At 35.0% G+C, this 15222-nt stretch overlaps 1 protein-coding gene across 1 annotated transcript in view; it reads right to left on the bottom strand.

Annotated features, from left to right (window-relative positions):
- The window catches only part of LOC131851269 (Ig-like and fibronectin type-III domain-containing protein 1), a 31555-nt gene extending 16775 nt beyond the window's left edge, over positions 1 to 14780 (bottom strand). Inside the window, exons 1-11 of the mRNA XM_059201744.1 lie at positions 14527 to 14780; positions 10881 to 11027; positions 10004 to 10229; positions 9012 to 9184; positions 6594 to 6927; positions 5519 to 5672; positions 3785 to 3951; positions 2907 to 3120; positions 2357 to 2482; positions 1542 to 1722; positions 470 to 604 (exon numbers count right to left, since the gene is read on the bottom strand). Of these exons, the coding sequence (XP_059057727.1) occupies positions 470 to 604; positions 1542 to 1722; positions 2357 to 2482; positions 2907 to 3120; positions 3785 to 3951; positions 5519 to 5672; positions 6594 to 6927; positions 9012 to 9184; positions 10004 to 10229; positions 10881 to 11027; positions 14527 to 14707 (2038 nt within the window). The 5' untranslated portion in view covers positions 14708 to 14780. The remainder of the gene's footprint in view (positions 1 to 469; positions 605 to 1541; positions 1723 to 2356; positions 2483 to 2906; positions 3121 to 3784; positions 3952 to 5518; positions 5673 to 6593; positions 6928 to 9011; positions 9185 to 10003; positions 10230 to 10880; positions 11028 to 14526) is intronic.
- Between the last annotated feature and the right edge of the window lie 442 nt (positions 14781 to 15222).

The raw sequence follows: 15222 nt of genomic DNA, 5'->3' as shown, positions 1-15222 counted from the left end.
CAACGAGAGGGTAAAAGTGACAGTTGAGCATTATCATGACCGCATCATATGGGATGGGAGCAATCATGAAGGTATATTCTTATAATTTTTCCTTCATATATAGTACAGCTGTAATCTGTATTTCGGTTAAAGGATGAGTTATGGTAGTGTGTGCTTATAGGTACTGATCTGCTCTGATAACCATTACCGATTTATTTTGTCACTCTTTTATTGGCAGTTCGTAATCACTTAAAATTCACTTAAAAATTAATATGTAATTTTTGATTTTTACTATTATATACATTATGACTTTTATTTAAAAGAGCAACACGCAACGTTCTAAAGTTATTCGTCTTCGTTCTGAGTGAGTGGTAGAGTGTAAAAAATATGAGTTATAAAGACTTCAGAAATGATATTAAGTTTATTTGAAGAGACATTATTTCAAGTGGTATTTGTGTGATGAGAGTGCGAGGGTAGTGTGGTGGTTTACCTTCCTCGAAGCACTGCACGATGTTCCCGATGTAGGGCACGCAGGCGTTGAGCGCGCCGGCGGCGGCGCCCGCGCACGCGCCGCGGCACGCCGCCGGCACGCCGCGCCGCGCGCAGCACCCCGCGTGGTTGCGACCTGACGACACGCTCCACGTCTCACATCCCTCTCTTGCATTTAGATACCCTTGTGATAATGTGGGGAGTATACTACTTACCATATTACCACAAACTACATTAGCACAAACACCCCAAATTACTCCTCACATTACCACAAACACATCAAATTACTCCCCACATTAGCACAAACACCCCAAATTACTCCCCACATTAGCACAAACACCCCAAATTACTCCCCACATTAGCACAAACACCCCAAATTACTCCCCACATTAGCACAAACACCCCAAATTACTCCCCACATTAGCACAAATACCCAAAATTACTCCCCACATTAGCACAAACACCCCAAATTACTCCCCACATTAGCACAAACACCCCAAATTACTCCCCACATTACCATAAACACTCCAATTTACTCCCAACACTACTACAAACACCTCAAATCGCTAGCTCACCATCCAATATACAAAAGATACCTTTACCACAATCACCCTAAAATGTAGGTCCCGAAGAATAGTCCACGCAGTAAAGTAGACGATAGGGAAAATTCAAGCGACAAAGCCGTACTTTGTTTAGTGGATTTATATAATGTTTTCTTTTTGTAAATATTTTTAGAAAGAATGATATTATTATATCATTATTATTAAAGATTGCATATACTGACGACCTTGTTTCGGCATTTTTTTCAGAATTATATTCTTTTTTAACATAAAACTTAAAGTGAAACTGCTGCAGCCTTACGGCAGCAGAAGGAATGGAACAGAAATTGGTACAATATTATTCCTGATTAATTTTATATAAAGCTACTTGCTATTTTTTTAATTATTTGTGGCCTGTGCAGCGTTGTTTTAAATACATTTTATATAATTTACATATGGTTACAAATGGGCAATGGTTACTTTTCATTCAATATACGGTTATCCTTCCAATTACGTAAAATAAATTTGTCTTACCTCCAGCACCGCAACGTAATAGTTTGTGGAACTCCATTGCGCACAACGGCGCGAGCGTGCGTAGATCCGACATTTTGGCGTCGTACGAACACAGTGGCATGCATACTCCTGCTAATTGAACCTTCTCGCAGCATTCTGTCACGTTGTAGGCGGTGGCTGCCTCTTCTTCATCCACGTAAATCTAAGAAACAACCAACCAAACAAATCCAGGTGATTTCAATACACATATTTGTGGGAATGTGGGAAAGTTCAGTGTTAAATACAAAATGATAATTTGCAATTTCTTTTATATGACAATGGTGGTAATTGAGCATACCCAGCTGATGATTAACCGTAATATATGGACGCCTAAAACACCTGACATAATGTGTGTTGCCAAATTTTAAGCCTTAATATACAGTTCTTGAATAACCCCATGCTGTAATCTCTAGCGGAAACCTCCGCAGGTGATTCATTTCAGGATTACAGTCTATCTGAAGGCAAATTTTTCTTTTTTGTGCCTCTATGCTGTACCAAACTATTTCAGCCGTTAAGCAGCTTGCAGTAATCTGTTTCAGTTCTAGAGTGCAAAGGCAATAAAATTACAGAATAAGAGGTATGACATCTTTGTCCTCCGGAATAGCAAGTCATGAGTAGAATCACGGCTGTCACGAGATAACGGGATATCCGTAGTGCTACGACGGTTACCGTTCATAATGTCCACCGTATCAGGTGGATCTTCAGCTTTGGAATTACATAAAAAACGGCTTTTGATGGCGAAGTGAAATGGTATATAATTTCAGTTTGGTAAATACTTGATAAGATTAAAGAAATACCTGGCTTTGTGTTCTAAATATGACTCTGGATGAAGGTGGACCAACACCATGTTCATTGATTGCTTCAACGTAGATTTCATATTCCGTGTTTGATTCCAAGTCTTCGAGGATGAACGGTGAATGTATCTGTATTTGAACAAATATTGCATTAAAATAAGTATTTATGTCAGTTCTCTGGTCCTGTGTCTTGTGGTTTAGCACATGCCTCTACTTCAGATTGTTGCGGGTTCGTCTCCTCGCCTGGTGCTATATATATTCGTGAGTATCATTGTTTATATCAGTCTGGGTGTTTATATATATATTACGTAAATATTTATAAAAAAATGTGTCCAAGTATTTATATCATTGGTCTAATACTCATAACACAAGCTTTGCGTAGCTTGAGTTTAGATTGCACTGTGAGAATTGTTCTATGTTATTTTTTTTTTATTCGTTTCATATTCTCGAATTTCTAAGGCATTATAGGAGTTACACTGTCCAAGTAATTCTAGTATGTTTAATTATTTGTTATTATTATTATTATTATAAGACTACTAATGTCATCACTTACCTTCTCCAAAGCCCTATAATCTTCATCCGAACTTAAAGTTTTGTAATGCAAATTGTACGACTGGACAGTATCTCCTAGAGCGGCAGGCTGAGACCAATGTACCACAGCGAAGTCAGTATCGATGTTAGTCAAGTGGAGCCACGCTGGAGCACCCGGGAGCACCCCGTAGCCCTCCAGCAGGCAGTTGGTGTATGAGTTCATGTAGCGGAGGCACCTGGTAAATCGTATTTAATAGTGATAGATTCAGTTAGATAAAATTGGTTATGATCATCTAATTGGTCTTGGTTTGAAGGATTAAGTGGTACCTACATTTTTTGGTAAGTGTCGTAATTTTCTTCCTATATTATTACTATTATTATTTCTATTTCTACCTCTAAGATTTCTTAGGAGTAGAAATAGAAATAGCGTTAATTATTTAATTGAATTAACTAAATTATTTTTAGTAGAATTATGATATATGTTATAGTTTAATTCTTAGGAGTAATAATATGCAAATAAAATTTCATAAAGAATTTGATGATAGAGAAATAGCTTTTTTTTAACTATTACAGTTTGCCGCACCTGCCTTTATCACGGACGATAAAGGGGTCTAACGCAGAGATCGATTGATAATTGGCTATCTCCCGCCTTAAGAATATATTGTTTAGGTTCGAATTTAGTGCAAGATCAAAGTAGGCTGTCAAGATTTACTTCTTTGTTGGAATGTAACAGAGGATAGATTGGAGGTGATAGAAAATAGCAGAGAAGATAGTTTATATCGTTATCATCTCTAGTTTTTTGGTTAATTTAAAATGGGTGTATTATTTCTAGTTTTCAGAATTCAGAAGCATAATATGTTTTAGACTACATTAGGCTATCACTACAAGATACAAACTTACTTGAAATGATTGAAGTCAAGTGTCGTGATATTTCCACTGCACAGCGGGAGACAGGGTTCTGGTAATCCTCTAGATCGGCAACAAGGTGTATGGTCCATTCCATTAGCGAGACACCCGAAGGTGACTCCCGCCCAGGGAGCGCATATCATCAGATCTGTGACCTGCAGCTGGGGTTAAAAAGGTACCTTTTTGATGATAGTGCGTTAGTCACAAATGATATGAATCCATCGAGCAGTGGAATGAGTGCAAAAATTATAATGTTATTCAGACAACACAACATAAAAACACAATGATTCCAATTCCAAAACAATGAAACTGTTTTTTTAGTGTAAAACAATGCCTTTCAAATAATAAACATTAGGTTCTATATTTAAATCTTTCAGAAATAATATTTTATTTCCCTAAGGTAATAATCATAATATATGAGTGGTTTTGATTGGTGGTGAATTTTTTTAGATTCGAGATTAACTTGCAGTAACACAGTTATTTAATTATCACGGAAAGTAATGATTTTTTAACACCCAAACAAAATGTTATTTTTATCTTATATTAAATATTTATGTAACGTATATAACTGTTGAGATGGATGTGTGGTGTGACAAGAATGGATAAGATAAAGAATAAATACATTAGAGGAAGTATGAAAGTGGTGCCAGTGTCGGAGAAGTTGAAGAATAAACTCTGTCATTGTATAGGCATGTAATGCGTAGGAATTGATATTTAGTATAACAACACCAATATATGCAGTCATAGTAATGGATACAAATGTTTGTATTAAGCAAGGAACGAACTCGCGACCGTTGGAACTTGAGGACTTGCTAAACTGTTAGATCATCGAGGATAGTAGAGGATATTTTAAAGAAAATATTATATATATTAATATCGATGGTTAGAAGGGCACTGTAACATCGGAAAAGAGATGGATGGACTGTGTGAATGATGATATTGCAAGAAAGGGAGTAAATAACGAGATGATAGCGAACAAAGGTGAATGGAAGAGAAAAACATAACGTGACCCCCAATGAATGGGATAAGGAAGAAGCAGATGATGCTTTTGTTTGAACCGTTGTTGTTAATTTTATATGTAGCTTTACAGCTTCACAGAAATCTTATTAATATTATAAATGCGAAAGTTTGTGAGTATGGATGGATGGATGGACGTCTGTTACTCTATCACGCAAAAACTATTGAACGGATTTTTGATAAAACTTTACAGTAATATAGCTTAAACATCAGAATAACACAAGTTATAATTAATAATAATAATAATATTTCAGGACAGTGAATTGTCCTGAAATATTATTACAGCGCCATCTAGTCCCAAGCTAAGAGCAGAGCTTGTGTTATGGGTACTAAACAACTGATATAAATACATGGATATTTTTTTTTTATAAATACATACATATTATACATAGAAAACACCCAAACTTATATGAGTATGATTGTTTGTATCTTATACATACAAACAATCATACTCACGAATATAAATGTTTGTACCGTGCGAGGAATCGAACCCGCGACCATCGGATAATAAAGCGGTGTGTGAAACCACTAGACCACCGAGTCTGTCAATTAAAAGACATTATGTAAATTGGGCGAAATATAATGATAAATGCCAAGTGAGTGATGCAGACAAAGTTGAGCGTGCCATCTCGTATTATAACACATAGCCACTACTAAAGATGAATATGGGATGTGATGATGAGTCATGCATGATACCATACATATACTTACATCAATCTCGTGCGTTTTAGTTGGGTCGCACAGCTTCTCAACACAACCGTTATGATTCACCCCCGACGAGATGCAGCATCCCTTCACATCTGGGAGTTTAGGTGCAGCTGCCACCTGGGTGGACTTCATTTTACCAGGTGTCAGGGTTAAAGATCTGTGATTAAAAACATTAGCCGTAATACACGTGAACTAGTACTGTAAGAACTGGGTGGCCTAATCACTACGACTGGTTCTTATTTAGTTATTCAACTAGTTGGTTGTGATCGGGAATTTAATATTTTGATTCTAATGAATTATTATTAGTCCTATTTAGTGGTTCGTATTCACACAATTCAAATTAAAAATGTAAAATTACAGGAATTATCTAAAAGATCAACACGCAAGTTTCTTGTCCATGCTTCTTGTGAAGACAGCTCTCCGAATGAGCGGTAGATTAAAAATATAAGTGTGATTATTCGAAAGTGCTAAAATTTAAATTTATTTAACTAAAGATTTTTTTTCTATTCTATAATTTTTTTAACAGCACCTTTTATTTGTTTGTAACTTTGATTTGTAATCTACCGTCATCTATCAGATCCAATGGATATTCTCACCACCCATTAATCTACAAACCACTTGATCCAAAAAGAAAGAACGAACATCTAGATATTAATATTATTCTAAATAATTTCATGCTTGAAATGTATTTGAATATAGAGCTGTTTTTATTCCTAAGATCAATGTAAAGAAAGTTAATAAATAAATAACTAGAAGATTGTAATTGACTACTTTCTCCGTACGTCGTGGAAATTCCATAAATTCATACTGAGCGGTTAGCGTCGTACTATCTAATATGCACTGCCAAAGAGTGGAACACTTCCAGCTTTCGTGTTCTCGGAGAAATATAACCTCGGATTCTTCAAGTCTATGGTGAATAGATTTCTTCTGGGTAATCGCGCTGCATCCTAGGTCTTGCCATCAATTACCATCAGATGAGGTAAGACCACGAGCAAACACATTTATAACAAAAAATCGTGAATATAATAGGCAAAATCGCAGGCAAATACTAGTTATCTGTCTATGTTCTCTCACATACCTGATGGCATAACTTGGAAGGCTTGATCCATGTATATTATATGATGTCACTGTGACCTCGTACATAGTAAACGGCAGCAAATCATCTAACACTAAAAATGTTTTATTCGCTTGTACTTTATACGCGACGGTTTGTATCGTTTTAGCTGTATCATTCTTTATGGAACTCTCCGAAGGATCTATGAGGTGGGCGTCAAATGAACGTAATGTGGTTACGTTGACGATGTATTCTGTGATAGTATCACTGTTTTCTATTGGTGGAGTCCATGATACGTTTAGTTGCTTCTCGTTTAGCGGCTCAACTTCTACTTCTTCTGGCGGACTGGGGAGGAGTTCTGAAAAATTGTTTAGATTAATCGCTTTTCTAATAAATCCTATCCTATTTCCCCTGGACATGGCATCACAGCATGAAAAGCTGGATTTCACTATTTATTTCTAATATTTTTTTTTAAATTTCGCTACAATTAGCATGTGTAAGACTACAAATATTTAGTGCGGAAACTACCGTTATGACCTTCACAAATTGTTACTAAAAATGTAAAGTTACAATATTTGCTTCAAAGACTAAAATTTCCCGCAAGTTTCCTGCTTGTCCTTCTTGTGATGAAACACTGCCTTCCTTAGAGTGGTACGTTTTAAAAAAAAAGTACGACTATTCAAAAGTGCCTAAATTTAAATATATTTGAATAAAGAATTATTTTAATAATAAATTCTATTGTGGTATGTAATAAAAGCATACTTACGTACAGCTTTTGTTATGTCGAATGTTATGTTGTATTTAAAGATAATATTTTAAGGAAGGTGTTATATGTATATGAATGTGGATGGTTATAAGGGCCGAGGAAGGCCGATAAAGAGATGGATGGACTGTGTGAAAGATGATATGGTAAGAAACAGAGTAATTAATGAGATGACTGCGATCAGGGATGAATCAAAGAGAAACACTTATTACGCCGACCCCAAATAAATGGGATAAGGAAGCAGATATACACAGCATGGGTTTAGAAAATCATATAGTACAGCTACAGCTATTGGCAAATTTAGTGATCAAATAAATAGTCACCTAGATAATAGGAAATATGTAGGAGTCCTCTTTGTAGATTTCAAAAAGGCATTTGATACCCTGGACCACGGACAGCTACTGGAGGCAATGAGAGAATGTGGAATCCGTGGTCCAGTAAACGAATGGTTCCGAAATTATTTAGATAACAGAAAACTGTTCACTGTAATTAATGCTACAGCCGGTCAGGAATTTTATATGAAAAGTGGTGTGCCTACTGGTTCGGTATACGGGCCTGTTGGTTATACCATGCACGTAAATAGTATGATTAACGTAATAAATTATTGTACGACATATATGTACGCAGACGATACGTGTTTGATATATGCAGATAGAGATATCGAAAGTATTGAAAAATGTATACAGTCCGACCTGGAAAACATTTTGATGTGGTCCCATGACAATGGTATATTATTGAATGTATCTAAAACTAAATGTATGCTTGTACATTCTCCATATATGAAAGATATTAACAAGTCAATTAGAATAGTCGGCCACTCGTATCAATGTCTTCACAATAGTAAAATACAATGTAATTGTGAACATATCGAGATGGTGAATGAATATAAATATTTAGGGATCACAATAGACTGTAGTTTTAGCTGGAAAATACATATAAACAATATATGTAATAAATTAAGATATGTTTTGTGTAAGTTCATCCAGCTTAAATATGTAGTTAGTAGGTCGATATTGTTTTCCTTTTATTGGGCATTGGCAGACGCGGTATTAAGTTATGGTCTGGCGGCGTATGGTTGTACCTTTCGTACCTATCTTGATAAATTGTATAAAATACAAATACGTTTTTTGAAACACTTAGTAGATACGGAATTTAAAAAGAAATGTAAAGGAAACTACAATTTGTTATTCACAAAATGTAATATTCTCCCTATACATGAAAAAGTTACTTTACTATTGGCATTAGAACAATATCAATGCAATAAGTATAAGGTTAAAAAAACAACTGAGTATAGTATGAGACATACAACTATAAATAAGTATATTGAACCGGTGGTATGCAACTATTATGGTGAGAGAACAAGAAGGTACATTACTCCACGAATATTTAATAAAATTTATAATGAAAACGATTGTTCAAGTAAAGAAATATTTAAATTTAAATTGAAAAGATGGTTACTCGAAAAAGTGCATTAGTATAAGTTCTATATTATAGTTAAATTGTAAATTAGATATAAGTAAAAATGAGTGTCCTTATTCGCCAACAAACTGCAAAGCAGTTTGGCGATAATTGTAAAAACAAATTGTGTATATGTAATACTTATAAATAAATAAAAAAAAAAAAAAAAAGATGATGTTATGTTCAATTTGTACGAATAATGTTTGAAAAATATGTTATACCTATGCCTTCCACGATACAAGCCAGTGTTTTCTCCATGTACGATGCGCAGGAGTAGTGTGTTTTGATATTGTCAGTGATAGGCGTGAATTCTCCTCGGCACACGTCTTGACAAATGTCCGGAACACGTTCTTGGACGCAGCACGGTACGTGGTTACGACCATCTGCCATACACCTGGGAGAATGCGGAAAAATATGTTAGGAATACAGAGAATTAGCGGACCCATGTTAGACCCAATATTAATCTGCCATACCTGGGCTATTGGGAAAAAATATATTAAAACTATAGTATCAGTTGCTGACCCGCTGAACATCGTCTGCATCACATTTACTTAACATCTATGTATATTTAGCGGGTAGATTGTTACCGCTATTACTTATATATCCAGTGTTCGTCTATTATAGGATGTGTACGCCGTCCGTAGATTCGCCACATATCCTTATATTTCGCCTAGTTTGAAGAATACCTTCTTAAATTATAGTTTTGTATTTCTGTGTACAGCTTGCATTGTAAAGTTTCATCAAAATCCGTCAAATGGTTTTTGTGTGAAAGAGTACCATCAAACCATCCATCCAAACTCACAATCTTCCGCGTATATAATACTAGCTGACCTGCCCAACTATGCCTGCATCACACTTATTTGACAATTATCATTATATTTTGGCCAATTTAAATATTATCTTTTTAAATTATAGCCTAAGTGTTACTCTAATGTACATATAAGCTATGATGATATACCTGTATATTGCGGATGGATGTTTGTAACTCTTTCACGCAAAAACTACTGACTGGATTTCAATGAAACTTTACAATAATATAGAATAACACGTAGGCTAAAATTTAAAAAGATTTTATTTAAATTGTGGGAAATATTATAAGTACTAATGAGTCAAGTAAGTGCAGATGAAGTAAAGCAGTGTGCTAAATCGCCAGACTTGTGAAATTTCCTAAAATTTTACAACTGTCAAAAACTATAAAAATGGTTATCCTTACTTGACAATAGCCGGGAAGTCGGGCTGGCAGGTCTCCGGATCTTGACCAGTACCTTCAAGGATCGTTTGTATGCTGCAAAAGCCTAAACACGATTTGCTAATGTTCGCAGCCAAACAACAGTCTGTATAGTTGTGCGATAGAGCCAATGATGATGGTGTCGGTGCATTCGCTGAGTAGCTGTCGGTTACATTTTGCTGCTCCGGCGGCGTGAGTCCTCGGGAGATCACTAGAAAAAATATCTTATATGTAAAATTCTCGTCTCACAATGTTAGTTGTGAATTTTTTTGTAAACACACTTAAAGATATATATATAAAATACCCAGATGGATACAAACAATATACTTATGAATATAAATGTTTGCATCATGCGAGGAATCGAACCCGCGACCATCGGAAGTAAAGCAGTGTGCTAAACCGCTAAAGCACTGAGGCCGTCAATGGCTAATTAATGAGTGTTTTTCTTTTTTTTCGGACTACTCTAATGCTGTTGGCCGCAGCTGGCCTTTACAGCTTCACCGGACGATAGGAGGCGAGTGCAGATGGCACTCCAAACCCGCGGAAGGATTTCTGGAGCGGCTGAAGGCCAACTTCTGCCTGACGGATACGACTTTAGTCTGAGGGCACCGTTAGGGGTTCGAACCTCGGCTCAGGCCGTCGTAATTTCGATATTCGTTCCCGTCGTCGAATAAGACGGGGGATCCATCGAACGGACTGTTTTTACTCGTTGAAACATTATTTTATATACAAAATGAATGACATTGTATGTATACTGTGAATATTTTAATGAAGATCAACATGCCATAATTTTTTTTATTTAGTACATCTGTGTTATCATATATAGTGGAGCCAAATTCTAGTTACATGAAGTGATATTTACCAGTTAATCTGTGGAAGCTTTTTACAGGAGGTTCTGTGTTTAGTTCGCATGTGTAAAGACCGGCGTCTGAAGACTTCACTGATTTGATGACCAGCGCCCACACGTCACCGCCCTTCATGATGCCAGGACCCTGGAGCGGCTCGTCAGCTATAACAATTTTTAGTATTACAGAATTTTATATATTCTCGTCATTGCACTTATATGTATAATAAAATATAACATAATCACACAATCTTTGATTTTTTTTATATTATATATAATATAAAAAAAAACAAAGATTGGCTTATCTCTGAAAGAACTCTGTCTAACTGTTTATTTATTCTTGATAATATCTAAAACAGGCCGAGTTTGATGGAATTTTCACTTTTAAATATTATTATTAAAATTAAAACTTTGAGAAATGTCACGCGAAACAGTTCTAATTTTCACATGTTGGACATAAATAGCCATACCATCTATTATATACTACTTTTATAACAAATAAATTTAATTTAATTTCAATGATTTCAATTTATGTAATTTGTATTGTAAAACTTCGAGTTAGTGTACTTTAAAAGTTGGGCTAAATAGGACTTGTTTCCAGAGCCGTAAGTTATAATAATAAAAAAAGGTGAGTTCATTCTTATTCGCAAAAATATTTAAAAGTTATATAACTTTTTTAACACTTTTTTTTTATTATTTTACGGTTCTGGAAACAAGTCCTATTTAATAAATTTTTGATGTAATAAACATAATTTAATACATTTTTGATGTTTCAATATTTTTAGATGTTGTAGTATTAGGTATATATGCGGTCTATATTTTGATCAAATTGAAGCTTCCCAGCGCGAATATTGCAAATGCCCGCGGCTACAATACAAAGGCAATTCCTATCGCCGTTACCACTATTCCTCAATTTTGTAACACTTTTACGAGTACAAAACGATTTTTTTGTGTTTTATAACGCAATATACATTGTCTAATCCAAACAGATTTAAAAAAATACTGGATTTTGGATTTATTTTTGACAAATCTCTTAATAAAAATTTATACGTATGATAATGTAACAGACCTCTATCCGTATAGGGAACATGAAAAATTAAACCACTGAAAATTATGCGCAACCTTTGGTGAGATTCTGTCGACTTTTTATATCTTATTACTATTATAAATTGAAAGTTTGTGAGTATGGATGGATGTTTGTTACTCTTTCTATGGATTTGGATAGATATTTCATAGGCGACAGTCACCACTTACCACCAGATGCACCGTCAGCTGGCTAGTCATTCCATGATCCAATAAAAGAGTTTTTATTGAAATAATTAGAAGTATTAATATATGTAATACTCATATTTAGTATTAACATCTCATACAGCTATAGCGCGACTGTCAACCTACCACGGCTGCGCGCCGTGTAATATTGTGTATCTGTGGCGGATACGTCTTAGCGCGGGAAAATAAAAAGACTATAAAATACTTCTGAAGATATATTGATTTACATTTAACCCATTAATGGCCAAACAAAGGTTTTTTTCAGGTTTCGCTTTATTATAATCATAACTAGAAAGTATACAAAGACACAAAATATGATTGATGATGGTGAATGACGATGATTCCTCATTGCCTGAATAGCGATTAGCGATTAGAATAGTTCTAAACTGACCGCGGCTCATTGTGAACTATCCCAAAAAAAAAAAATTACATTGACTTGAGTTCTACTTTTCTAACATGCATTTAAACAATTGAGTACAGCGACGTAAATATTGAAAAATACTTTCATATTCAAAGGAATAAGTCATATTTATTTACTTAGAATTATAACCTAAAAAACTGAAAAATATATCAAAATATCTTTTAAAACTCAAAACTTTGATAACTTGTAATGTTAACTTTTTCGAATGAACCTCAGTTTACTTTTTTTACACTTATAGGGTGATTTAATGTCTTTAAAAAAATAATAACCTACAAAACATACCAAGTACCTGTGCAGAATAAAAATTATTTTTATCTGTACTCAATTGGGTACAGCGACCGTTAATGGGTTAATAATATATGTAATATTCGATTATATAATCATATTTATGCATATAGTTTCACTCGAAAATATCACAGCATGAAGGTTTTATGTCAATTCAAAGTATCTATTACGGCACTACTATCTAGAACGGCAAATTCATACTTTTAACCCTATTATTAACATCGTATACAGCTATAGCGCGCTCATAATCCTACTGCGTAATTTTGTGTATCTGTGGCGCATTACGTTTTTGCGCGGGAAAATAAAAAAAGACTTACTACCTTAAATATATTGATTCACATTGAATAATATATGTAAAATTTTATTATATCCATGCAAATTTTTACTGTAATATTTCTTTTCCTATAATGATTGTATATTATTATCAGTTCAATTTAACTCCGTTCCTACCCATACTCCGCCTTTCTGTTTCCCAAACTTATTTTTGGCGAAAGCACATTTTGCCAAACCATAAAAATAAAAAATAAATGATTTGTTGTGTTCTTAATTGTTATTTTCTTACTCTATTCTTAATATCTTTTTAGATCTGTAATTAATTTTTAAGGCAATCAAATTAAATCAAACAAAATATCTTTATCCATGTAGTTCTATTACAGACTAATGATATGACTAAATATACTATCTATATACAACAAACCAATTATTATTTTCTAACATTTATATGATCTTTTGTTCAACCTCCCGAAATACCCCAGCCAATTATATGTTTATTGAATATGTTATACAACAACAATAAATCACTATAGGCCCAGTTATACATGTTATATTGTGTTCACCAGAGCGGTACTACAAGCGAATCTCTTTAATTTGTGTAGCTTTGAACTCTTCACAAAGGCCGGGGCCATTTAATGGTTGACTTGGAAATAGGAGCACTATGAAAAATTGTTTAAAATTATTACACTGGTATACTAGCTGTGGTTTGTGGTTTCTTTCGACGTTTAATTACAGTAAATAATAATGCAGGCCACCGCTTCCCCGCTTCGCTCGTATCGTAATATCTAGAAAAACAGCGTTGAAGCGATTTAGCCGCTGCAGTATGCTGATTCTGCTGAGATTGATTATTTATTTTTATTATGATTTATTATTATTTATATTAGAATTATTTACCTGGTGGGCGCTTTGAGACATACACATACGCACGCGCATATACATACACACACAAACAATCACATTCCTGTTGATTTATGAATATTATTTTTTACTAATATTATGAACGTATCCCACGTTCATAATATTAATGAATATGGAGGGATGGATAGATGTTTAGAGGGATGAATGGAAGCGAAAAACATATTACGCCGACCCCAAATAAATGGGATAAGGAAGAAGCAGATGATGATGATGATGATGGATAGATGTTTGTTAGTCTTTCACGAGAAAGCTACTGAATGGATTTTATTGAAACTTTACAATAATACATTAGAATAACACATAGGCTATAAATTTCACGCAGATAAAACCGCGGGCACAACTAGTCTAGATCTAGTGCCGTATTTGGAGATTTTTTTTGTTCTGTATTATTTCCTCTAAATAAATTTAAAAACTTGATGTGTTTTTGACCGTTACAACTTAAGAACAGAAGAACCGTCAGTTTGTTTTCTATTCCATTTATATAAAATTAAAACTCACTATCATCATGAAGAACATGAACTCTTTCATCCCTCGTGACCTTGACCCCACCAGCAGTGAGGAGTTGGCGGTCACTCGCCCGCTTCCACAGCACCGGCTTCCCTCGTGCCCCAAGCACCACACACGTGAGAAGAGCATCCTCCCCACTCCTGACGGTGACTCCACTACCGGGTGCTCTCATCCACGTCTCTTTAGGCTCTTCATCTTCTTGAGAACTCCCCGTTGAGGCGCTGGCGCTTTCAACTGATTCACTCTTTTTATCTATAACAAAAATATTGAACGAATTAAGAAAATACATTACTGTCTATACCCAACAAATTTTTTAGTCGTGAATGCTGATTGTAGTTCGGTCTGTTCTGACTACTTTTTTTTCATACTACGATGGTGGCAATCAAGCATACGGTCCATCTGATGGTAAATGGTTACCATATGCCTATACACATATACCTATGAACGCCTGAAACACCAGGGGTATCACGTGCGCGTTGCCGAACCTTAAGAAACCTCAATATACCCTTCTTGAAAAACTTCACGCTGTAGTTTCGTGGGAAAACCTCGGCAGAAAGTTCATTCCACAATCTAAGTGTACGCGGGAGGAAGCTCCTCTGAAACCACACTGTTAGGAATAGAATAGAATAGAATAGAATGAACATGAGGTCAGGTCAGTTAGCCCATCGTGACAAATTCACCAGGAAT

Source organism: Achroia grisella, unplaced genomic scaffold (genome assembly GCF_030625045.1).
Source record: "Achroia grisella isolate CSIRO2021 unplaced genomic scaffold, CSIRO_AGI_Agris_v1 utg782, whole genome shotgun sequence".
NCBI classification, from domain to species: Eukaryota; Metazoa; Arthropoda; class Insecta; order Lepidoptera; family Pyralidae; genus Achroia; species Achroia grisella.
This window is presented reverse-complemented; position numbering and strand designations above follow the sequence as displayed.